Source organism: Macaca mulatta, chromosome 9 (genome assembly GCF_049350105.2).
Source record: "Macaca mulatta isolate MMU2019108-1 chromosome 9, T2T-MMU8v2.0, whole genome shotgun sequence".
NCBI classification, from domain to species: Eukaryota; Metazoa; Chordata; class Mammalia; order Primates; family Cercopithecidae; genus Macaca; species Macaca mulatta.
Genome location: NC_133414.1, coordinates 80459368 through 80483706, shown reverse-complemented (window position 1 = coordinate 80483706; position 24339 = coordinate 80459368). Strand labels below are relative to the sequence as shown.

At 41.5% G+C, this 24339-nt stretch overlaps 2 protein-coding genes across 5 annotated transcripts in view; both read left to right on the top strand.

Annotated features, from left to right (window-relative positions):
- Window positions 1–12643, top strand: part of VPS26A (VPS26, retromer complex component A) — a 52782-nt gene extending 40139 nt beyond the window's left edge. For all 3 annotated transcript variants that reach the window (XM_077945450.1, NM_001257941.1, XM_028853535.2), the window contains 4 exon segments: window positions 2122–2228; window positions 5422–5490; window positions 8118–8260; window positions 10969–12643. In XM_077945450.1, the coding sequence (XP_077801576.1) occupies window positions 2122–2228; window positions 5422–5490; window positions 8118–8260; window positions 10969–11082 (433 nt within the window). In that variant the 3' untranslated portion in view covers window positions 11083–12643.
- Window positions 12644–20054: 7411 nt separating this feature from the next.
- The window catches only part of SUPV3L1 (Suv3 like RNA helicase), a 29857-nt gene continuing 25572 nt past the window's right edge, over window positions 20055–24339 (top strand). The window contains exons 1-2 of one of the 2 annotated variants that reach the window (XM_015147491.3): window positions 20055–20387; window positions 22668–22802. Coding sequence is in view for 1 of the 2 variants with exons in the window: in XM_001110593.5 (XP_001110593.2) it covers window positions 20114–20387 (274 nt within the window). In the remaining variant the exon portion in view is untranslated. The remainder of the gene's footprint in view (window positions 20388–22667; window positions 22803–24339) is intronic. The other variant, XM_001110593.5, reaches the window with a different exon arrangement.

Below are 24339 nucleotides of genomic sequence, written 5' to 3'. Positions count from 1 at the left end.
GCTGGGATTACAGGTGCCCGCCACCATGCCCGGCTAATTTTTGTATTTTTAGTAGAGACGGGGTTTTACCACGTTCGTCAGGCTAGTCTCAAACTCCTGACCTCGTGATCCACCCGCCTCGGCCTCCCAAAGTGCTGGGATTATAGGCGTGAGCCACTGCGCCCAGCATATTTTTATTTATTTACTTTTTTTAGAGTCGGAATCTCTGTCGTCCAGTTTAGAGTGCAGTGGTACGATCTCAGCTCACTGCAACCTCTACCTCCTGAGTTCAAGCGATTCTCCTGCCTCAGCCTCCCGAGTAGCTGGGATGACAGGCATGTGCCACCACGCCTGGCTAATTTTTGTAGTTTTAGTAGAGATGGGGTTTCACCATGTTGGCCAGGCTGGTTTTGAACTCCTGACCTCAGGTGATCTGCCCACCTTGGCCTCCCAAAGTACTGGGATTACAGGCGTGCCCGGCCTGACATAATTATATTAGTCAACTCTTCAGATATGATTTTGAGAGCCAAACCTGGGAGGAGGCTAAAAAGTCCTCTGGATATTATAGGGATTCCTAAGTTTATTACCACATCGTTACAAGGTATGTGGGAGCGACCTTTGGGTATTAGATATAACAACAGCAGACTCAACCCATGTAGGTAGTCTCTTTTACTTTGTCTTTGTGGGCAGATGATTTATGTTAGCTGCACTCTTGTAGAACTTGAGTAATAATGACACCAAACTGTGTCTTTTAATGTTGAAAATATCTTCATATGCCAAATATTTCAAGCATTTTTGTGTGTGTGTGTGTTTTGAGAAAGAGTCTGGCTCTGTCACCCAGGCTGGAGTTTAGTGGCATAATCATGGGACACTGCAGCCTCAATCTCCCAGGCTCAAATTATCATCTCACCTCAGCTCCTGGGTACCTTGGATCACAGGCATGTGCCACTAATTTTGCACCACCCAGCTAATTTTAGAAGAGATTACATCTCACCATGTTGCCTAGACTGGTCTCAAACTCCTGGGTTCAAGCAATCTTGTTGCTTTGGGCCTCCCAAAGTGCTGGGATTACAGGTATGAGCCACTGAGCCCAGCCGGAACAGTTACCCAGGGTAATTATTCTCTCTGAGGTAGTCAAGTAAAAGTTTGATTCCTTATTTGCATAGTGAAACGATGAGTACTTTTTTGAAAAAAAGAACACTAAACAATATGAATAATCAAAATGGTTTTTTTTTTTTTCTGGTGAGCCAAAGTTTTATTTATTCATTTGAAGTATTCTTTGATGACATACTGGCCTGAGATTCCTTGCCATAGTTCTTAACTACTGCACAATTGCAGCCGACCACTTTATGGGGTTTCCCCCGTCTGTCAGTTTTATAGGGGCTTACACATTCCCCAGTTTCTTGTCATCAACTGGGGTTCAGCACAAAGGGCCTCCACCAACTTAAAATACATGGGCTCATCACAATTAGATGCAAGCACGCAAAGATGAGCTTTGTGCCTGTCTAAGGCTTTGGCAGCTTTGCAAACTCCACATGCTAGGCCATCATGGATGAGGGTGGTCTTCAGCACCTCTTGTAAAGCAGTAGTAACGCCCATTATACATATACTCCAGCAGCAATGCCTTCCTCAGCCATGGCAGTGAGTGAAGCTGAATCTTGAATGCACCCAAGCCGCCACCTCCGTGCAACTCAGCAGCGGCCAGGAAAGAGCTCAAAATAGTACTTTTTTTTTTTTTTTTGAGATGGAGTCTCACTCCGTCACCCAAGCTGGAGTGCAGTGGTGCGATTAGGCTCACTGCAGCCTTCACCTCCTGGGTTCAAGCAGTCCTCCTGCCTCAGTCTCCCAAGTAGCAGGTATCACAAGCATGTGCCACCATGCCCAGCTAATTTTTGTATTTTTAGTAGAGACAGGGTTTCACCATGTTGGCCAGGATGGTCTTGAACTCCTGACCTCAAGCGATCCGCCCACCCCGGCCTTCCAAAGTGCTAGGATTACAAGCATGAGCCACTGTGCCGAGCCTCAAAATGGTATCCTTAAATAATTATACTAAAGATGTCTATCAAAATCTTTTAGGACATAGTTCACTCTTTTTGCTTGTTTTTAAACTGATATTTAGTGAGATACGTTCTTCCCCAATAGGTATCATTTAAAGGATGTGATTGTTGGAAAAATTTACTTCTTATTAGTAAGAATAAAAATACAACATATGGAGTTACAGCTGATCAAAAAAGAGATCACAGGAATTGGTAAGTTGAAAAGAGTATGTAAATTAAAATTATTTTAGTTGACATTTTTAAAATCTTAAAGTATTGTTTAAACATAATTAATTTGATATCCACATTGCGTACTAATTTTGCTAGTTAATATTACTGACAGTAAATTATTTAATGCTTTTTTTAAAATTAATTTTTGATTGTCCGGAATTTATTTTTTATAAAAAGTAAATTTTTTAATAGGTAATAAATTCACATGGTTCAAAAATAAAATGTAAAAGAGTATACAGTAAAAAGTATCTTATTTCTGTACTCTAGCTACTCATAGGTAATATGTTTATTATAAGTTTAAAAATCCTCAGTGGAGCAGGTCAAAACTCCTGTGCTGATCAGTAGTGGGATTGTGCCTGTGAATAACCACTGCACTTCAGCCTGGGCAACAGAGTGAGACCATTCCAAAAAAGAACAAAAACCAAAACTTTCCAATTAGTTACTATGTATACAGGCAAACACCTATGTATAACACAAACCCCTTTTTACTTAAATGGTGGTGTATAATGAATACTTTGCTCTGCCACTTAGTAGTGCATCTTAGAGAACTTTCCATACTAATGTGTAGAATACTTTATCTTTTTAATAGTTTTCCGTTTTATTGATACACTAGAATTGAACCAGTCTGCTGTTTGTGGACATACAGGTTGTTTCCAGTCTTTTGCTATTGCAAATAATGTCATTTTGCACGTGTGCAGACATGTGTGCAAGATAAAATCTTAGAAGTGGAATTCACAGGTTAAACAGTATATTTATTTATAATTCTTCCACCCTTTTGTGGCAAACAGGGTCTCACTATGTTGCCAAGGCTGGTCTTGAACTCCTAGGCTCAAACTGTCCTCCTACCTCTGCCTCCCAAAGTGTTAAATGATTACAGGCATAAGCCATTGCACCTGGCCATTTATAATTTTGATGCATGTTATCAGTAAGTCTTCTTTAGGGATTATACCACTTTGCATTGCTATCAGTAGTGAATGTAGGAGAGTGCCTCTTTTCCCCCATATTCTCCTGAGCACAATGCTGTAAAAACTTTTAGCCAGTTTGATGGGTATGGGGGAGATACTACTCCATTGTAGTTTTGGGATTTTTCTTAAGGTTTCTTTTCCCCCCACTGCTTTATTGAGATATAGTTGGCAAATAAAAATTTTCAGGCCGGGCGCGGTGGCTCAAGCCTGTAATCCCAGCACTTTGGGAGGCCGAGACGGGTGGATCACGAGGTCAGGAGATCGAGACCATCCTGGCGAACACCGTGAAACCCCGTCTCTACTAAAAAATACAAAAAACTAGCCGGGCAAGGTGGCGGGCGCCTGTAGTCCCAGCTACTCGGGAGGCTGAGGCAGGAGAATGGCGTAAACCTGGGAGGCGGAGCTTGCAGTGAGCTGAGATTCGGCCACTGCACTCCAGCCCGGGCTACAGAGCGAGACTCCGCCTCAAAAAAAAAAAAAAAAAAAAAATTTTTTTCAATATTCAAGGTGTATGATGGAATGTTTACATTATGAAATGATTATCACAGTCAAGCTAATTAATATATTCCATTGTAGTTTTAATTTTCAGTTTTCTTATTGAAGATGAACATCTCTTCATATGAATAAAAACAATTTTTATTTTCTGTAAGCCATTCATATTCTTTGCCCCATTATCTATTGGATTATTATATTCTTTTTCTTACTTATTTGTAGAAACTATGTATTAGAGAAATCAATCCCCCTCCACCCTTCTTTTTGAGACAGGGTCTCACACTGTCGCCCAGGCTGGAGTGCAATGGTACAGTTATAGCTCACTGCAGCCTTGAACTCCTGGACTTGAGCAGTCCTCCAACCTCAGCGTTGTGGGTAGCTGGGACTACAGGCGCATGCCACCACACCCAGCTAATTTTTTATTTTTTGTAGAGACAGGGTGTCACTATGTTGCCCAGGCTGGTTTCAGACTCCTGGACTCAGCGATCCTCCTGCCTCAGCATCCCAAATTGCTGGGTTTACAGGTGTGAGCCATTGTGCCCTGAATTCCTTTTTCTAATATTAAGGGTAGCAAAAATTTCCCTTGCTTGTCTTGTTTGTGGTGGTTTATGCCATGTAGAAGTTATTGATGTTTATGTAGTCAGATTTATCAGTTTTTCATTTTATGGCCTCGGGGTTTTATGCCATGGTTAGAAAGGTCTTTTTCACATTGAAGTTCTAAAAATAATTTTCTGTGCTTGATTCTACTGAAGTAATACATTGTGGTTTAGGGATTTTGTTTCATTTTTAAAATTTTAATTCATTTGAAATGTGTTGTGATATAAGAAGTGAGGTATGTATCACCTTTACGTTTTTCCAGATGGCTGACCAGTTGTCCCGATAGCATTTATTGGTTCATCCCTGCTTTTTAATTTTAATATATAAACTTACTTTGTCCTCTAACATTGTTGGTTTTTTTGCTGAAAATAATTTTAGGCAACACTTTATAAGAATTTATAGTCAGTATTCATAATTTAAAACATCTGTGATTTATTAATATTATTTTATTTTAAAATAAAATTCTTACCCAAGGCATGATCTCAAGAGGTCCTGAGAACATGTACCCCCATATGTGATTTCTTAATCTCCATGTTTCTACTTGCTCGTAAATTTAGTGATTTTAAAATCACTTCAAATTCTCCTTTGTTGTTTAAAAAGAAATTGTTGGCCAGGTGCAGTTGCTCACCTGTAATCCCACTACTTTGGGAGGCTGAGGCGGGCAGATCACCTGAACCCAAAGAATTCAAGACCAGCCTGGGCATCATGGTGAAACCCCATCTCTATCCCAAAAAATGCAAAAATTAGCCGGGCATGATAGTGCACGCCTGTAGTCCCAGCTACTCAGGAGGCTTAGGTGGGAGGATTGCTTAAGTTCAGGAGTTTGAGACCAGCCTGGGCAATATATTGAGAACCCATCTCTACAAAAATTGAAAAAAAAAACAGGCATGATGGTACACACCTGTAATCTCAGCTACTTGGGAGGCTGAGGCAGAAGGATTGCTTAAGCCCAGGAAGTTGAGGCTGCGGCGAGCCATGATTGCACCACTGCACTCTAGCTTGGGTGACAGAGCGAGACACCATCTCTAAAAAGAATAATGTAGTGGAAAAATAAGAAGACATAAGGCTAGTAATTATATTCTGGAATATTTAAATTAATATTATTTACATTATTGCACTAGGACCCAGTACCACAACAGAAACAGAAACAATCGCCAAATATGAAATAATGGATGGTGCACCAGTAAAAGGTAACATACTTTTCAGTTACTACTTTTGTGTAGTGCAAACAGCAGTGTTCATGGCAGTTTTGTTTGTGTTTGTTTAGTGTGAAAGTATCTTTGAATTCTTAAAACCATTCTTATAATGATAGCTTTTAAGGTCATCTTTGTATAGCTTCAAAGAAGACTGTAATTATACTTCCTAGTCTGAAATAAGGTTTGATTTTTCAGTTTCAATTTAGGATTTAGTAGAGATAGTTATATGTATCTATTCTCTAGTTTTGAATTTGTAATATTTTCATTGTCTTCTATTATACAATAGTTGATCTTTGTAAATCTTTTTTTCTCCTGCTGACCACAAAATGGAATGTGGCTGACCTTTAATTCCTGTGGGTTTTTGAAGTCATTATAGCCCTCAAGAAAATAAGCAGTTCCATTACTAGATAATCTTCAGTATCTGAGACAATGAAGCCAGTATTTATCATTTTAAATTTATGTCTGGGTTTTCTTCACTGTTTATACTTACATCACAAAGTCAGTACCATTTATTAAGTGCCAAGTGTAGATGAGGCAATGTAGTGTCAGGTGCTCTAAAACTCTTTGAGCTAGGTGGTTGGGTCCCTTATATGTGTACTCTTGTATTATGCAACATTACTTTGTAAAATTCCAGCAGCCACCAGTTTTTATGTAAAATGGTGAGTTTTATATCTTTCAGCAAATTGGTGTGCATGAGAAAATTATTACGTAAAAAATATTCAGGCCAGGTGCGGTGGCTCATGCCTGTAATCCCAACACTTTGGGAGGCTGAGGTGGGCGGATTGCTTGAGGTCAGGAGTTCAAGACCAGCCTGGCCAACGTGGCAAAACCCCGTCTCTACCAAAAATACAAAAATTAGCTGGGTGTGGTGGTACATGCCTGTCATCCCAGCCACTTGGGAGGCTGAGGTAGAAGAATCGCTTGAACCGGGAGGTGGAGGTTGCAGTGAGCTGAGATCATGGGAGACAGAGTGACACACCATCTCAAAAAAAAAAAAAATTCAAGGGCTGGGCACGGTAATCCCACTACTTTGGGAGGCCAAGGTGGGTGTATTGCTTGAGCCCAGGAGTTGGAGACCAGTCTGGGCAACATGGCAAAACCCCATTTCTATAAAAAATACAAAAATTAGCCAGGCATGGTGGCACGCACCTGTGGTCCCAGCTACTTGGGAGGCTGAGGTGGGAAGTTCACTTGAGCCCAGGAGGCAAGGTTGCAGTGAGCCAATATGGCACCACTGCCATCTTGACAGAGGGAGATCCTGCCTCAAAAAAAAAAAAAAAAGAGAAAAAGCTGGGTGTGGTGGCTCACTCCTGTAATCCCAGCACTTTGGGAGGGCAAGGTGGGTGGATCACCTGAGGTCAGGAGTTTGAGACCGGTGAGCCTGGCCAACATGGTGAAACCCCATCTCTACTAAAAATACAAAAAGGCCGGGCACGGTGGCTCACACCTGTAATCCCAGCACTTTGGGAGGCTGAGGCGGGCGGATCACGAGGTCAGGAGATCAAGACCATCCTGGCTAACATGATGAAACCCCGTCTCTACTAAAAAAAAAATACAAAAAATTAGCCGGGCGTGGTGGCGGGCACCTGTGGTCCCAGCTACTTGGGAGGCTGAGGCAGGAGAATGGCGTGAACCCGGGGGGGTGGAGCTTGCAGTGAGCCAAGATGGCGCCACTGCACTCCAGCCTGGGTGACAGAGCGAGACTCCGTCTCAAAAAAAAAAAAAAAAAAAATTAGGCATGGTGGCAGGCGCCTGTAATCCCAGCTACTCGGGAGGCTGAGGCAGGAGAATTGGATGAACCCAGAAGGTGGAGGTTGCACTGAGCCGAGATTGCGCCATTGCACTCCAGCCTGGGCGACAGCAAGACTCCCATCTCAAAAAAAAAAAAAAAAGGAATATGCAAATAATTACCCTTAGGAAAACAGAAGCAATGAGAATCTGAGTAACAGTCTTTTTGGTAATAAAAGGATGTCATCATTCTGTCCGTTTTTAGCTTTGAATGTATGAGTAACAAGCATTCAAGAATTTATACACATGATTAGAAATTATGGTAAACTTCATGAAAGAAGATAACAAAACAACTTATAGAGCACTTATCTGTTGGCACTGTTTGAGTTCTTTAGGTATATTAACCCATATAGTCCTTACACATTCCTTGTGAATACTATTGTTATTCCCCATTTCACAGATGAAGAACTTAAACAATGAGTAAGTGATTTGTCCAAGATCACACAACCAATGAGTGGTTGAGATTTGAAGCCAGGTATTCTGACTCTAGAACAGTAGTTCTTGTCTACGGGAAACTTCACCCCAAAATGAATGTGTGATGTTGTCTGGAGATATTTTTTGGTTGTTACATTTGGAGAGTACTACTGGTATCTAGTGGGTAGAGGCCAGGGTTGCTGCTAAACATCCTACAAAGGATAGGACCCTCCCCACAACAAAGAATTATTCAGCCCAAAATATCAGTACTGCTGAGGATGAGAAACCCTGGTCTTTGTTATTTTTGCATCTTGTGAGGATGTGAAGCATTATTGTCACCTCTATAGTGCTTAGTCCTACCTGTTATGTGACTATATTTAATCATCTTTAGAATTAAGTGGAAATTCCTTCTCTTTCAGGTGAATCCATTCCAATAAGACTATTTTTAGCAGGATATGATCCAACTCCAACAATGAGAGATGTGAACAAAAAATTTTCAGTAAGGTACTTTTTGAATTTAGTGCTTGTTGATGAGGAAGACCGGAGGTACTTCAAACAGCAGGTATGGTGTCACTTAGGCTGGTATTATGTTCTGCGGCAGATCTAAAAATACCTTGAAAGTGCTCTTCTAAGCTTAATTGTACTGAGCGAGTGGGAGTTTCTAAGTAAATGAAAACACTGTGGGTATGACAGATAAAGAAGTAGAGGAGAATAGAATCCTATGATAGATCCCTCCCCAATCATTCTTCAGTACTCCAGAATGAGCTATAATTTTTCAGGGCTTTTAGTTTTCTCTTACAAGTTCTTTTGTTTTTGTTTTTTAATAAAAACAGTATCTGCTGCTTATTTAGAAAAAAAATAAGGCAATAAGGAACAAAGAATGAAGTAAAGGTCAGCAGAATTTCCACCACCATTGAGACTAATGTATGTGCGTTTAGATCATATTATGGATATTGCTTTTTCTTCTTACTGTTTTTAATTTTTTTGTAGAGATGGAGTCTCACTATGTTGCCCAAGCTGGTCTTGAACTCTTGGGCTTAAGCAGTCCTCCTGCCTTGGCCTTCCAAAATGCTGGGATTATAGGCATGAGCCACCGTGCCCAGCTGTATTCTTTAATTTGCATTTTTACTCAGTAGTGTCTTGAATATCTTTCTCTTATCAACAAATATACATCATTATTATTATTACTATTTTTATTTTTTGAGATGGGGATCTTCCAAGCAATCCTCCAATCACAGCCTCCTGAGTAGCTGGGAGGTACAGGCATGTACCACTGTGCCCTGGTGATTTATTCCTTTTTAAATAATTCTATTATAAATGTCCATGAGATGACTGAATTCTAATAATTTTTCTTTTCTTTTTTTTTTTTTTTTTTTTTTTTTTTTTTGCGACAGAGCCTCGCTCTGTTGCCCAGGCTGGAGTGCAGTGGTGTGATCTCAGCTCACTGCAACCTCCACCTTCCAGGTTCAAGCGATTCTCGTACTTCAGCCTCCCAAGTAGCTGGGATTACAGGTGTGTGCCACTACACCAGTCTAATTTTTGTATTTTCCTTTTTGTAGAGACAGGGTTTTGCCATGTTGGCCAGACTGGTCTCAAACTCCTGGCCTAAAGTGATCCACCTGCCTTGGCCTCCCAAAGTGCTGGGACAATAGGCATGAGCCACCATGCCCAGCCTCTAATACTTTTTTTCTTTTTTTTCTTTTTTTTTTTGGAGATGGAGTCTTGCTCTGTTGCCCAGGCTGGAGTGCAGTGGTGTGATCTCGGCTCACTGCAACCTTCACCTCCCAGGTTCAAGCAATTCTCCTGCCTCAGCCTCCTGAGTAGCTGGGATTACAGACATGCACCACCATGCCCGGCTAATTTTTCTATTTTTAGTAGAGACGGGGTATCACCATGTTGACTAGGCTGGTCTTGAATTCCTGACCTCACGTGATCTGCCCACCTCAGCCTCCCATAATGCTGGGATTACAGGCATGAGCCACTGCGCCTGGCCACCTCAGATACTTTTTTTAATATAAAGTGTTCATTACAAACTTGTTCTCATTTGAAAATCAATTAGAAGTTTTTGGTGAATTCTGAATGAAGATAGTAATTAGAATGGTCTTTTGTATTCTGAATCAGATTAATAAATACATAGTTGAATGTCAGTTGAGAGTTCAAAGCTAAGTTAGAAATTATTCTCTGCTAAGTACTGTGAAAAATACAAAAACTACCTTTTATAAACGTGATCTGTCCTCCATGTTCTCACATTGTAGATGTCTGGGGAAAAGAAAAATAATATAAACAGAATACTTAAATAATAGTTTGACAGTAATTTAGAAGAGTGAAAACCTATTCCAGTATTGCCATCCTAATGCTGTATAATTAAACATAGGTAATTTATAACTTCAAAATAAATTACATGATTTTTACAATTTCAAAATCAATTTCATATCATGGCCCTATTGGAGGTAGTGTGTTATTTCCCATGTGCACTCATTTGGATGTTTAAATTCTGATGTTGGGGGGAAAAAACAAACCAACCCAGCCTACAATGACTTAATGAAGCAGATAATTTTAGGAATTTAGAAGAGGGAAGTTCTCAGGATGGATTGGTTAGGGTAAGAGTTAGGTAGAGAAATAGAGATTTGAAGAGTGGGGAAGATGTAGGGCGAGTTTATTTGGATTGCATTGAAGGCTGAGAGTAACTCAGTTTGGCTGATGGGGGAAGACGGTCTAGGGAGGGAAGAGAGCAATGTTGGTAAATTGGATAAAGGTTATAGAGGGGCATGAATACCTGTTTGGAGATTTATCCTGGAGGCACTGAGAACTACTAAAGGGCAATCCAAGCAATGTGCTACAGGATTAACCTGGTAGTGATAATGAAGGATTAGATAGAAAGGGCTCTGCCTCTCTTGCCTCTGAGGAAGCTGTTTTAATATCTAGTGACAAGAACTTGAACTTCGATGAGGGCAGTGGAACAGAAACCAAAGGATGGATTTGGGGAATTCTTTAAAGTAACAATAGGACTTCTTGCCATACTGGATTGGTGGTGGTGGAATGCATGGGTGCTGGTGATAGGAGCACTGGAGTTAGAAGGGGCAGTCAAATTAGAGCTGGAAGAAAGGGGATCAGTTAGAAAAGAGGAGGGCTTTTGTAGGGAAGAATTTAATTTTATTATGGTTAAAATTGAAGTGGCAATTATGATTTCCATGGTGAAAATTTAAGGCATCATAGAGATAAGGCATCATATCACACATTATTTGTTAATATCTTGCATTTGTTTACTAGGAGATAATTTTATGGAGAAAAGCTCCTGAAAAACTGAGGAAACAGAGAACAAACTTTCACCAGCGATTTGAATCTCCAGAATCACAGGCATCTGCTGAACAGCCTGAAATGTGAACTGAACAGGAGAAAAAAAGCAAAAAACTCCTGTAACTCTTGAGGTTAAGTTCAGCAGGTTAAAGATGGTTGCAGCCAGAGGGGGCGGAAAAAGGCCAAAACTTCATATATATTAGTCTTCCTTTATCTTACAGTGCTGCATTTATGATATAATGAAATGTTCTTTTCATGTATATACATTTTTAAAAGTGCTTTCTTTGAAACACTGGAACTTTCTTAAGCTGCCTTTTTTTTTTTTTAAACTTCCTACTTTGATGATAAGCACTCAGATATGCATCAGCGTAAACATGAAAATTTTTCATGTGAGTAGGCTGGTATTTGTAATTTTGCTTTCTTTCTGCATAATGTTGATTTTAAATCCTTCTCTCTTTTCAGGCTAATGATTACCTCTTATTCTCTACATGCAAAGAATTAAATATTTTGTGTTCAAATAAAATCAGAAAACCTGAGTGGCCCCTTGTGTCCTGCAAAGATTTAAAACATGGCATCTCAATATTTTTGAGAACAACATTTGTTTTTACATATGTGTTTGAGAAAAGCATATGGAGTGCTTCACCGCAGGCACTTCTGAGTACCATTCCATGGTTTCCAGAATTTTATCCTCTTTGAGGTCTTCTGTGCTATGAATATTAGATTTCTTTCCCCAAGGGATTATGTGGCAGATCATTATGGCCTTTTTTTTGGCCATATTAAGTAACAGTTTTGCTATTTTCCAGTAGTACTGCTGTGTGTTTTCTGCAATGTGGAGTTGACTTAGGTTGGCATTTTAGATTTGTTAAACTGTTTTTTCCATAAATACTTTGAAACATATTTATATATTTCAATTTAAGGAATCTTTTTGCCATGTGTATGCAAATACCATTTTCTTCATAAATTCATTCTCTCTTCAGGGGAAAATTTTGGGATGGGGGACTGAGGAGGACCTGTGAAGCATGTAGTTATCTAGATCTGGGTAATTTCACTTTGGCTAAACTCACATTCAAACTTCATCCCGTCTCTTAATTTTTTAACACTAAATTCAAGTCATTTGTTTAAAGTCTCTAAAAAAGAAGATTGCAGTCATCCATTCATGTGCATGGGGTCTGATCGCAAATACACTAAATGTGGAGTGTAGGAACCAAAATGAAACATGCTGTATGGAAACTACTTTCACTTACGGTTCATTGGTTTTTGTACCAATATTTTTTAATGCACTTCAGTGCAAGTCTTGTCAGTTAACCTTACTTTATGAGTAAGCTAAATAACCCAAATTACATTTCTTTAAACCTGTTTTACTGCTATGGCACTTTGATAAAATGGTCAGTAACCAGCTTTACTGGCAAAAGGGTCCATGTACCATGTGCTGGAGCATCTGTTCTACATGTGGATATCTATGAATGGTAATGTTTTCCTTCATGTAAGTGCCTATTCAGAGTTTCAAAATTTTAAAATGCCAAATATTTTCATGGTCATTTGCATGTAGTAATGTAGAAAATATTCAAAGAGATTTTGAAAACCAGTTGTATTTAACCAGCCTCAAATTGTGCAACCATGATGTATAATAAAGAATTTGAAACAGAAACTGAGTTTGCTGTTTGAATCATTAAAATAGCTCTATTCTCAAATCTCATTGTTAGATTTATTGTTAAGGATAGGATTGTTCAATAGTTTAGGAAGCTGTAATTGTGATAATGAATTTTTATAAATATTACTGGTTTCAATTTTAAATAGCTATGTAATGATTTTAATAGGCTGGCTTAAAACTGTCATATACAGGATGCCTATCCATTTTGCTCAAGACTTTTTGTAGCATAACCAATTTGAAAAATAAAAATTCAAATTTAGTATTTGGTGATTTCAGTCAAAAGTCAGCCAGTTAATTAGATGTCATAAACTGAAAAAGAAATTTGTGTCTTTAGTGAAGAGTTACAATGTCTAATCCACTGGTTCACATCCCTGGCTGCATATTAGAATCACCTTAGAAACTTTTAAAAATAACCAGGCCCGGGTCCTACTCTGACCAATGAAACAAGAATCTCAGAGACTGGGCCATAAGCATTCAAAACAAAACAACCTCAAAAAACTACCTGTAATCCCAGCCACTTCAGGAGTCTGAGGCGAAAGGATCACCTGAAGCCAGGAATTCGAGACCAGCCTGGCCAAAACAGTGAGACCCTATCTCTACAAAAAAATTAAAAATGAGCTGGGCATGGTGGTATGCATCTGTATTCCCAGCTAGCTACCCAGGAAGCTGAGACAGGAAGATCCCTTTGAGAGGTGAAGCCAGCTGAACTTCTGGGTCGTGTGGGGACTTGGAGAACTTTTCTGTCTTACAAGAGGATTGTAGAATGCACCAATCAACACTCTGTAGCTAGGATTGTAAAACACACAAATCAGTGCTCTGTGGCTAGCTGGAGGTTTGTAAAATGCGCCAATCAGGCTGGGTGCAGTGGCTCACGCCTGTAATCCCAGCACTTTGGGAGGCTGAGGTGGGCGGATCATCTGAGGTCGGGAGTTTGAGACCAGCCTGACCAACATGGAAAAACCCCATCTCTACTAAAAATACAAAATTAGCCAGGCGTGGTGGCACATGCCTGTAATCCCAGCTACTCTGAGGCAGGAGAATCGCTTGAACCCAGGAGGCGGAGGCTGCAGTGAGCCAAGATCGCACCAATGCACTCCAGCCTGAGCAACCAGCGAAACTCCATCTCAAAAAAAAAAAAAAAAAAAAACAGAAACAAAGCGCACCGAACAGCACTCTGGCTAGCTAGAGGTTTGTAAAACGAACCAAGCAGTGCTCTGCAGAATGGACAGCAGAATGTGGGCAGAGACATATAAGGGAATAAAAGCTGGCCAACAGCAGCCGGCTCAGGTCCCCTTCTATACTGTGGAAGCTCTGTTCTTTCGCATTTACGATATATCTTGCTGCTGCTCACTTGGGTCCGTGCCACCTTTAAGAGCTGTAACACTCATGGAAAAGATCCGCGGCTTTGTTCTTTTAAGTCAGTGAGACCGCAAACCCACTGGAAGGAACCAACTCCGGACACACCTTGAGCACAGGAACTTGAAATTACACTGAGGTGATCATGCCACTGCACTCTAGCCTGGGTGACAGACACCATGTCTCAAAAGAGAAATCTACCCAGAGTTGAGAACCACTGATCTAAACCCTTAAAAATTTTATTTCTTTAACGAAGAATTTTCTCATTGTTTTGATATTGCTGAGGAAGAAGAACTTTTACCTTCTTAGGATGAGTTCTTGGGGGCCTGCAAATTAAATAGACAAGAGACATGACCAGAAGCCTAACTCTTTGAGAGGCCAGGGCCAGAAGATTGCTTGAGCCCAGGAGTTTGAGACCAGCCTGGGCAACACAACCAGACCCTGTATCTATGAAAAAAAAAACCCAAAACATAGGGGAAGTGGTGGGGAGTAAGAGTACCTACGGGAAAACAAATGACTTAGAAAAGATAAAATGAGCTCTTATGCAAACAGATGGAAGATAAAATTTTGTTACAATGTTCACTGGTGGTACCCATTTATCGTCTCAGGATATGTCAGTCTTTCCTGGTTGCTCCCAGGAAGGGGATTTTTTTAGCTCTTTTGAGAGCCCAGGCTTTTAGACAGCTAAGGGATTTCAAAACAAGTGATTATAAAATTAAAGATGCTCTCATTTAGAAAAAAAAAGGTCTCAAATATAATACAATTATGGATTAGAACTGTTATGTAGCTCAGTATTAGAATAAAGCAAAGGTTTTCCAGGTCTGTTATTATGCCCCGGAGAGAAAGCAAGACAGAGCAGGTCCATGTGGGTGCTATCTCTACAAGTTCTACAAATGCATCCGACAGTGCCCCATCCCTTCCAGCTCTAACATTTCATGATTCTACGAGTAAATCTTTTTTTTTTTTTTTCTTTTTTTAAATTGAGATGGAGTCTTGCTCTGTCGCCCAGGCTGGAATGCAGTGGTGCAACCTCTACCTCCCGGGTTCAAACGATTCTCCTGCCTCAGCCTCCCAAGTAGCTGGGACTACAGGCACGTCCCACCAGGCCTGGCTAATTTTTTGTATTTTTAGTAGAGATGTGGTTTCACCATGTTAGCCAGGATGGTCTCGATCTCCTGACCGCGTGGAGAGGTGAAGCCAGCTGTACTTCTGGGTCGGGTGGGGACTTGGAGAACTTCTGTCTTACAAGAGGATTGTAAAGTACACCAATCAGCACTCTGTAGACAGGATTGTAAAACACACCAATCAGCACTCTAGCTAGTAGCTAGAGGTTTGTAAAATGCACCAATCAGCACTCTGTAAAAACACACCAATCAGCTCTCTGTGGCTAGCTAGAGATTTGTAAAATGGACCAGTCAGTGCTCTGTAAAATAGACCAATCAGCAGGACATGGGTGGGGACAAATAAGGGAATAAAAGTCGGCCGGCAACCCCCAACCAGCAGCAGTGACCCGCTTGGGTCCCCTTCCATGCTGTGGTAGCTTTGTTCTTTCACTCTTCACAGTAAATCTTGCTGCTGCTCACTCTTTGGGTCCATGCCACCTTTGAGAGCTGCAACACTCACTGCGAAGGTCTGCAGCTTCATTCTTGATGTCAGTGAGACCACGAACCCACCAGAAGGAACAAACTCCAGACACATCGTGATCTGCCTGCCTTGGCCTCCCAAAGTGCTGGGATTACAGGCATGAGCTGCCGTGCCTGGCCAAGAGTAAATCTTAAAAGTTCACTTAGGATAAGCAATTGTTTAGTGTCTAGATCATGATAACCTTAATGTCAGAAAAATACTAGAAACTTCAAACTACAGAATTTTGTAGACAAGATACGAGACAGTAATCTACAGGATGTGTTTTTGTGAAACCTACACCAGGTTTTCTTTCTTTTTTTTTTTTTTTGAGACGGAGTCTCGCTCTGTCGCCCAGGCTGGAGTGCAGTGGCCAGATCTCAGCTCACTGCAAGCTCCGCCTCCCGGGTTCACGCCATTCTCCTGCCTCAGCCTCCCAAGTAGCTGGGACTACAGGCGCCTGCCACCTCGCCCGGCTAGTTTTTTGTACTTTTTAGTAGAGACGGGGTTTCACCGTATTAACCAGGATGGTCTCGATCTCCTGACCTCGTGATCCGCCCGTCTCGGCCTCCCAAAGTGCTGGGATTACAGGCTTGAGCCACCGCGCCCGGCCACCAGGTTTTCTTAATAGCAAAAGCAAAGGTGAAGAAGAAATTAACTTGTTTTATTTCTACCACCTAGGTTATCTTCTCCCACTTCCTTTCCCCTTCTATTTATTTCTATATTTATGCATGGATTTAGCATATTTACAGACTACCAGTTAGTGCTTGCTATGGTTTGAATGTGTCCTCTAAGTTTTTTGTGTTGGGAACTTAATCCTCAAATTCATAGGTTGATTAGAGGTGAGGCCTTTGGGAGGTAATTAGGATTAGATAAAAGTTCTTAGTGTGGGTCCCCCATGAAATGACTGGTGGCTTCGTAAGAAAAGAGAAACCTGAGTTGACACACAATGTCTTGCTCTCTGGCCATGTGATGCCTTCTACCATGTTATGTCAAGAGGGCCATCACCAGATGCCAGCCTCTTGATCCTGGACTTCCCAGCCTCCAGAACTGTAAGAAATAAATTCATTTTATTTATAAATTAGTCAGTCTGCGGTGTTCTGCTATAGCAATGCAAAATGGACTAAGTGTTATCTTGGCCCTATCCTGCAGGAACTTTAATCAGAGCAGTGGTTCTCAAAAGTGTGGTCTCAGACCAGCAGAGTTGCATCATCTGAAATGTTTTAGAAATGTAAACTCTCAGATCCCACTCCAGATCTACTGAATCAGAAACTTCAGGGATAGGGCCCAACAATCTTGTTTTTAATGATTCTTTTCTGATGATTCCGATGCACTCTAATGTTTAAGAACCACTGACCCAGAGACACAATTACGATAGTTTTCATTCTATGATAGAGCCCCTACTGGAACCTATGATGTGTAAGAGAAGCACCCAGTGTGTTCACAGGTACAGAGGTGAGAAACGATGATATAACTGGTGTACAGTTCTACCATGAATAGAATGGTAGGTGTGGGGAGTAGAAATAAAGCTGGAAGAGGCATATAGGGCGAACCAATTTAGGACAGAACCTGGATGCCATACGATGGAATATGGGCTTTATCTGAACATTTATTCAGAATCACTAAAGGACTCTAAGCAGGAGTAACTTATAAGATTTGTGTTTTCAAAAGATCATTATGGTGCTATGGCAAAGTATAGGAGGATATCAGTTACACAGTTGTTGCATTAATCCATTCAACAAGCAAAATAAAATATTTATAGAGGCTCTAATATGTGTTAGGTGCCGATTACACTTACTGCTACAAATATGACATGACCAGTCTAGATATGACATCTCTTTTTTTGTAAAAGCAAAATTTTATATTGAATTTTCCCATTACAATGTTTATAGTAAAACTTAATGAATGCCTGAAAGGGAAAGCCTGTATGTGCTATCATAAAATTCAGATTGCACTTTCTATCTGCAAGGAGGTGCAAAACAAAATTACAGTTAAAATAGTTTTCAGAATTTTTTTTTTTCTGTAAAACTATACTAGGGTTGGGCTAGATCTGTAAGACTAGTAACTGCCAGGTGCTATGGCATGCACCTGTAGTTCAGCTACTCAGGAGGCTGACACAGGATTGCTTGAGCCCAGGAGTTCAGGATCACCCTTTCAAAAAAAAAAAAAGACTAGTACAACTGTTGATTTTGGCCCAATATGCTGCTCCTGTCCAAAAAGCCCACCTATTTGCTTTGACACCAGAAAGACTGGCTGGGCATAGTGGCTCACATCTGTAATCCCAGCACTTTGGGAGGCTAAGGCCGGTGGATCACTTGAGGCCAGAAGTTCTGAGACCAGCCTGGCCAACATGGTGAAACTAAAGAGAATATAAAAATTAGCCAGGTATTGTGGTGCAGGCCTGTAGTCCCAGCTACTCGGGAGGCTGAGGCATGAGAATTGCTTGAGTCTGGGAAGTGGAGGTTGCAGTGAGCTATGATTGCACCACTGCACTTCAGCCTGGGCAACAGAGTGAGACTCTGTCTCAAAAAGAAGAAAAAAAAAAGATTTAGATTAGTATCTGAATCTACCACTTAGTGGGGAAAGTTACTTAACCTGGTGACAATAATACCTCTAAATGGTTGTCAAGCATATGAAAAGATTAAAAGGAATAACATAGTGCTTGCCTCAGTTACCTATTAAATGTTTGGTTTATCCTTCATTCTCCTAGTTTCCAAATCTGACGACACATCATTGTTTATTGACATTTTCTAGCATATTTAGTCACTCACTACATTATCTAAGGAGTCTTGTAAAATCTCTCCATTCCATATACATGGTCTCCATCATACTTCAGATACAGGAATCTATCACCTTCAGCTACAACTGTTGCTAAAGTTGTAATCTTCCTCCCTGCACATTTGTGTTTATCCTAGTCTATCCTAGGTACTTCCTAATGAATGATTTCTCTTCTCAAAAATATAATCACTATTTGTAAGCCATAGAATTAGGCCTGCCTTAACTCTGGTATTTACATTTTTTCAGTATGTCTTTTCCTTAGTTAAGCCTCTGCTTACATCGTTTCCTCTGACTAGAATTTACTTACCACTTCTCTATATGTTTTACTTTTAAGTCTGGCAGAAATCTCCTTACCACTCTAAAATTGCTCCTTTCTTTGAACTGCCATTAGCCTATTAGAGTAATAAGTGCATTATTTAACATGTACTGTTCCTATCACCAAAACCAGGTCAGAAACTTTGAAAGCAAAGGACTGTCTCCTTGTATCCCTGATGTTTAAAAATTATTTTGTGAATCAAAGGCAGGTGACAAATTGTTACTGGAATCCTATTAGACATACAGTATTGTATATTATATAACACGTTCCTTCAAGTTGTAAGATCTTAATGATTTAAGTAGAAAGAGATGTGAAGATGCCAAACTTGGGAATTTTTTTTTTTTTTTTTTTAGACGGAGTCTCACTTTGTTGCCCAGGCTGGAAAGCAGTGGTCCAATCTCGGCTCACTGCAACCTCTAGCACCCAGGTTCAGACGATTCTCCTGCCTCGGCCTCCCTAGTAGCTGGGATTACAGGCGTGCACCACCACGCCCGGCTACTTTTTGTATTTTTAGTAGAGACGGGATTTCATCACATTTGCCAGGCTGGTCTCGAACTCCTGACCTCAGATGATCCACCGGCCTCGCCCTCCCTAAGTGCTGGGATTACAGGCGTGAGCCACCACGCCCAGCTTAATTTAAACTTGTTGAATCTAACATGTTGCAGCCTCACATGAGGACACGGTATTCAACAAATGCAATGGAACTAAACTATGGCTGGGGTACAGAGCACGTATTTTTGCCATGTGGTTGTGACATAGTTGCTAGGATGATGTACACAAACTGCTCACATTAAAGCAAAAGTACTTACGTAATACAAGGGGTTTAATAGTGCAACACTATTTCTTAGCAACGTTTCTGAGGGGCATATCAAGTTATTATCGCTAACGTTACCATATCAGGAAAGGCCGGTTAACAATGCAAGAAACTTTTGGGAAATGCTATTTAGTGTTTGAGTCTGCAAGACACACTCGAACCCTGAGCATTCGCAGTTGCTGCTCCACCATCCATTCTCTCACTGCTCACCCACGTGCTTCTAGACACCGGCTTACCAAAGGACTAGTTTGCATCACGCGACACGACTAGCAGGCCCCCTCCGCTCATCTATGACATCCCAAGATGCCTGATTATTTTCCCTTCTTTAGGGAAAGCTGGTCCCAATCACCAACAAAACAGAGAAACAGAACGAGAATTATGTCTAGCGGTTTTCTCTGCTAAGCTTCTTCTTCCCTGAAAGAACACCGTTACCGCACGGCTTTTTCCTTAACGGTCAGGCATTTTCCCGGGCAGCTTACCTGCTCGGTCCGGGTCTTTCTGGACAGCAGGCGCTGGAGGTGCGCGTCACTTTCTGCCGCCGTATCCGCGGCTGTTGCCGGCGCCTGTAGAACTTGCGGCCTCGATGTCCTTCTCCCGGTGTGCCCTATTGTGGGCTCGGCTCCCAGCAGGGCGCCAGGCTGGCCACCGGGCAGCCATCTGCTCTGCTCTTCGCCCCCACTTTGGGCCCTTTCCCGGCCTTCTGGGGCAAGTTTCTGTCCTTGCTACCGCGTCCTCCTCTGCCTCAGGTGGCTCCAAAATCCCAAACACGTCTTTGTTCGTGCCCCTGACTGTGAAACCTCAGGGCCCCAGCGCCGATGGCGACGTCGGGGCCGAGCTAACCCGGCCTCTGGACAAGAGTGAGTGCGGGAACTACGGAGGGCGGCAGGGAGTGGTGTCTGCCGGGCCGAGACTGGTTGGGAGGAAGCTGCACCCCCTTCCCCTGGGGATCCGAGGTCCCATCGAGTGTTGTCATCGTGCTTCTCAATGTCTGCCTCCTTCGCTGGTGTGTGAGCCCCTTAAACAGCTTGGGACTGTGACTAATTAATTCTTAACGCCTCGTCCCAGAAGCGGCCTTTTCCCTTTTACTGACTTGCTCTCTGAATGGTTTAAACACTCATGTGTTGGGAGGATTTGACTTTTTTTGAGTTGTTAGGTAGACGCCCGCTCTTTCTTGCATTCTTCTTTGTTTCTCTCCCGCCCCCAGAAGGGGAATGGGATGTGGCAATGAAAAGACTTCTTTTAGGATTCTTTGACATTGAGGAGGCGCCGACTCATACAGCGCTGTTAGGCTGTGTGGTGGTTCCCAAGAGGAACCAGACTCAGGTCCCGATCCCCTCTTAAGAAACGTAACGGTTTCGTGGAGAATGACACGTGTATGGAAAGCGAACTGTAATACAAGGTAGAACACGGCAAGGTAGAACAAGGTAGGGTATCCCCGGCTCCAGAGAGAAAAGAAGAGGGTAGCATCAGTGAGTGGCAGCGGGCTTTGCTCAGCAAAACTTAAGTTTGGATGGATTCTTTGACAGAGAGGCATGTGAATGTTTTCAAGGTGAGTTTCGGGATGATTAGGGAGGTAAGGGAGTTTCCTCTGACCAAATGAAACTGGGAGATTGAGGAAATGCTATCCAGTAATTGCCTCCAGGAATAGGAGGAGAAATGTCTCACTTCAACAAGCGACGTTGGTGCCTCCTATTGTAAATCTAAAATATAGACTACAATATGTTTTTCAGAGCAGAAGTACAGTACTTTCACTAAACATGTGATGGAACTCACAGTATATGTTATTCTTTGACCTGTTCTTCCAAGTCAGTGTTAAGCAAGGCCTTTCACTTTTACTTGGAGTTGGGAGACTGTCTTTGTTTCCTGCTGTTAAAACAGAATACCTGAGACTGAGTAACTTATAAGCAATAGAGATGTATTTAACTCATGGTTCTGGAGGCCAGGATCTGATGAGGGCCTTTGGCTGCATCATTGCATGGTGGAAGGTGGAAGGGCAAGTGAGCCTGTGAGACAGAGAAAGCGAGCTGAACTTACCCTTTTTTTCCAGGAGCCCACTCCTGCAATAACTGACTGACTCCTGTGATAATGGCATTAATCCACTCAAAATGGCAGACTCCTCTTGTCTTAATCACGTCTTAAAGGTTCCACCTCTCAACTGTTAAAATAGCAATTAAATTTCAATATGAGTCTTGGAGAAGACATTCAAACCATAGCAGAGAGTGTATTATTTTAATAATGTAATTATACTATTATTTATTTTTAAATTGTAAAAATGCATAAAATTTACTCTTTTAAACTTTTTTTAGTTTTTTTTTCTTTACTTTGTTTTTTTATTTTATTTTACTTTTTTTTTTTTTTTTGAGACGGAGTCTCACTCTGTCGCCCAGGCTGGAGTGCAGTGGCCAGATCTCGGCTCACTGCAAGCTCCGCTTCCCGGGTTTACGCCATTCTACAGACGCCCACCACCACGCCCGGCTAGTTTTTTGTATTTTTTGGTAGAGACGGGGTTTCACCGTGTTAGCCAGGATGGTGTCGATCTCCTGACCTCGTGGTCCGCCCGTCTCGGCCTCCCAAAGTGCTGGGATTGCAGGCTTGAGCCACCGCACCCAGCCATACTTTGTTTTTTTAGAGACAGGGTCTTGCTCTGTACCCAAGCTGGAGTGTAGTGGTATGATCATAGCTCACTGTAACCTCCAACTCCCAGGCTCAAGCAATCCTTCTGGCTCAGCCTTCTAAGTAGCTAGGATTACAGGCATGCACCATCATGCCTGGATAATTTTTAAATTTTTTGTAGAGATGGGGTCTTGCTATGTTGCCCAGGCTGGTCTCAAACTCCTGGGCTCCAGGGATCCTCCTGCCATGGCCTCCCAAAGCACTGAGATTACAGACCTGAGCTACTGCACCCAGCCAGTCTTAAATATTTTTAAGCACACAGTTCACTAGTGTGTTAAGTATATTGACATTGTTGCGAAATAGATGAGAACTTTTTCATCTTGCAGAGTTGAAACTCAAACAATAGTTTACCCATTAAAGAACAATTTTCCATTTGTTTTATATTATTTGAAGGCATAAGGTAATTTGGATGAGATAATTTGCCTTATTGTATTCAAATATTGATAAATTCTTATTTTCTGCAGCTATTCCAATTTACCTGAAAGTGTAAATGTCTTTGCTGCTTCCTGTAAGAAGATGGAATAAAGACATAAGTTTGTCAGCACTAGATTTTCTTCTGGTGGAGAATCCTTAGCTACTTCATTGGGTCTGTGTGCCAGGTGATTTTTCATCTCCTTTGACTGGTATTGGTCCAGATGTTGAATTTACTAGAATGATTTTTCAGCATGGCAGGAGGGGCTACAGAAGATGCTAAATTACTACACTCTGATATAGCCATGTGGTTAAGGTGTCAGATTTCCACTTAGCTTAGCAATCGGGACAAGAAGCTGTCACTTCTCAATCTCTTTTGCCTACTCATAGCCCAAAAAGTTGAAGTACTTAAAGGCTTTGTCCTGCGTCACGTTGCTGCTTTATTCTGTGTTCTCTATGGGGTGTCTCATTCTCGCTCTCTCCCTCACTAATTCAGTATTCCTCTCAGATCTTTGTCTCTACCCCGGACCTCTCTCCTTCGCCCTGGACGAATATCTCGCTGCCTACCAGGTGTCTCCACTTGTCTTTCTTACACACACCTCACCTTAGCATGTCAAGACAACTTACCTTCCTCCTGGTAGACCTGCTCCTCCTTCCAGCCTGCTTCTCTGGGTGCTCAGGTCAAACCTGGTCGTCGTCCATCCCTCACCCCTACATCTAACAATCAGAGAAAGCCCAGTTGATGAATCTTGTTGATTCTACCTCATAAATATTGAATTCATTCATTTCCCTCATTCTCCACTGCAACCAGCTTAGTCTAAATTGCCAGCTTCCATCTTTTGACTGGACTGCACATATAGCCCCTTATGTGTCTCCTCATATGCCTTTGATCCCTCCATTCAATTCTCTACCTGCAGTCAGAATGTTCTTTTAAAAAGACTAGGCTGGGCGCAGCGTCTCATGCCTGCAATCCCAGCACTTTGGGAGGCCCAGGAGGGTGGATCGCTTGAGCCCAGGAGTTAGACGAGCTTGGGCAACATGGCGAAACTCCATCTCTACAAAAAATACAGAAGTTAGCCAGGCATGATGGTGTGCGCCTGTAGTTTCGGCTACTTGGGAGGCTGAGGTGGGAAGGTGGCTTGAGCCTGGGTAGTAGTAGAGGTTGCAGTGAGCTGAGATTGCACCACCACACTCCAGCCTGGGTGACAAGAGTGAGACCCTGTCTCAAATAAAAAAAGAAAGATACAATTTTAATTTACATACCAGAAATTCACCCTTTAAAAGTGTATAATTCATTGGTAGTATATTTGCAGGATTGTACAATCATCACCATAATTTTATTTTAGAACATTTTTATCACCATGAAAAGAAGCCTGATATCTATTAGCAAGTCACTCTAGTCCCCCAGTCCCCAGTATCTTTTTTTTTTTAGCCCCAGATAACCACTAATCCACATTCTGTCTGTTGATTTGCCTGTTGTGTATATTTCGTATTAATAGCGTCATATAGTATGTGGTCTTTTGTAACTGGTTTCTTTTACTTTACATAATGGGAAATTTCATATTTTGGAAGCATTTTAATTTGAGTAAAGCAGCATGAATCTTATATAACATGGTAGTATTAGTCACAGAAAATAGATTAATTCTAAATAAATGTGATCTGTCTTTAGTTTGTATCGAGTTTATAGGTCAGCAGAATTTTCCCAAGCAATTGCACTTGCTTTTT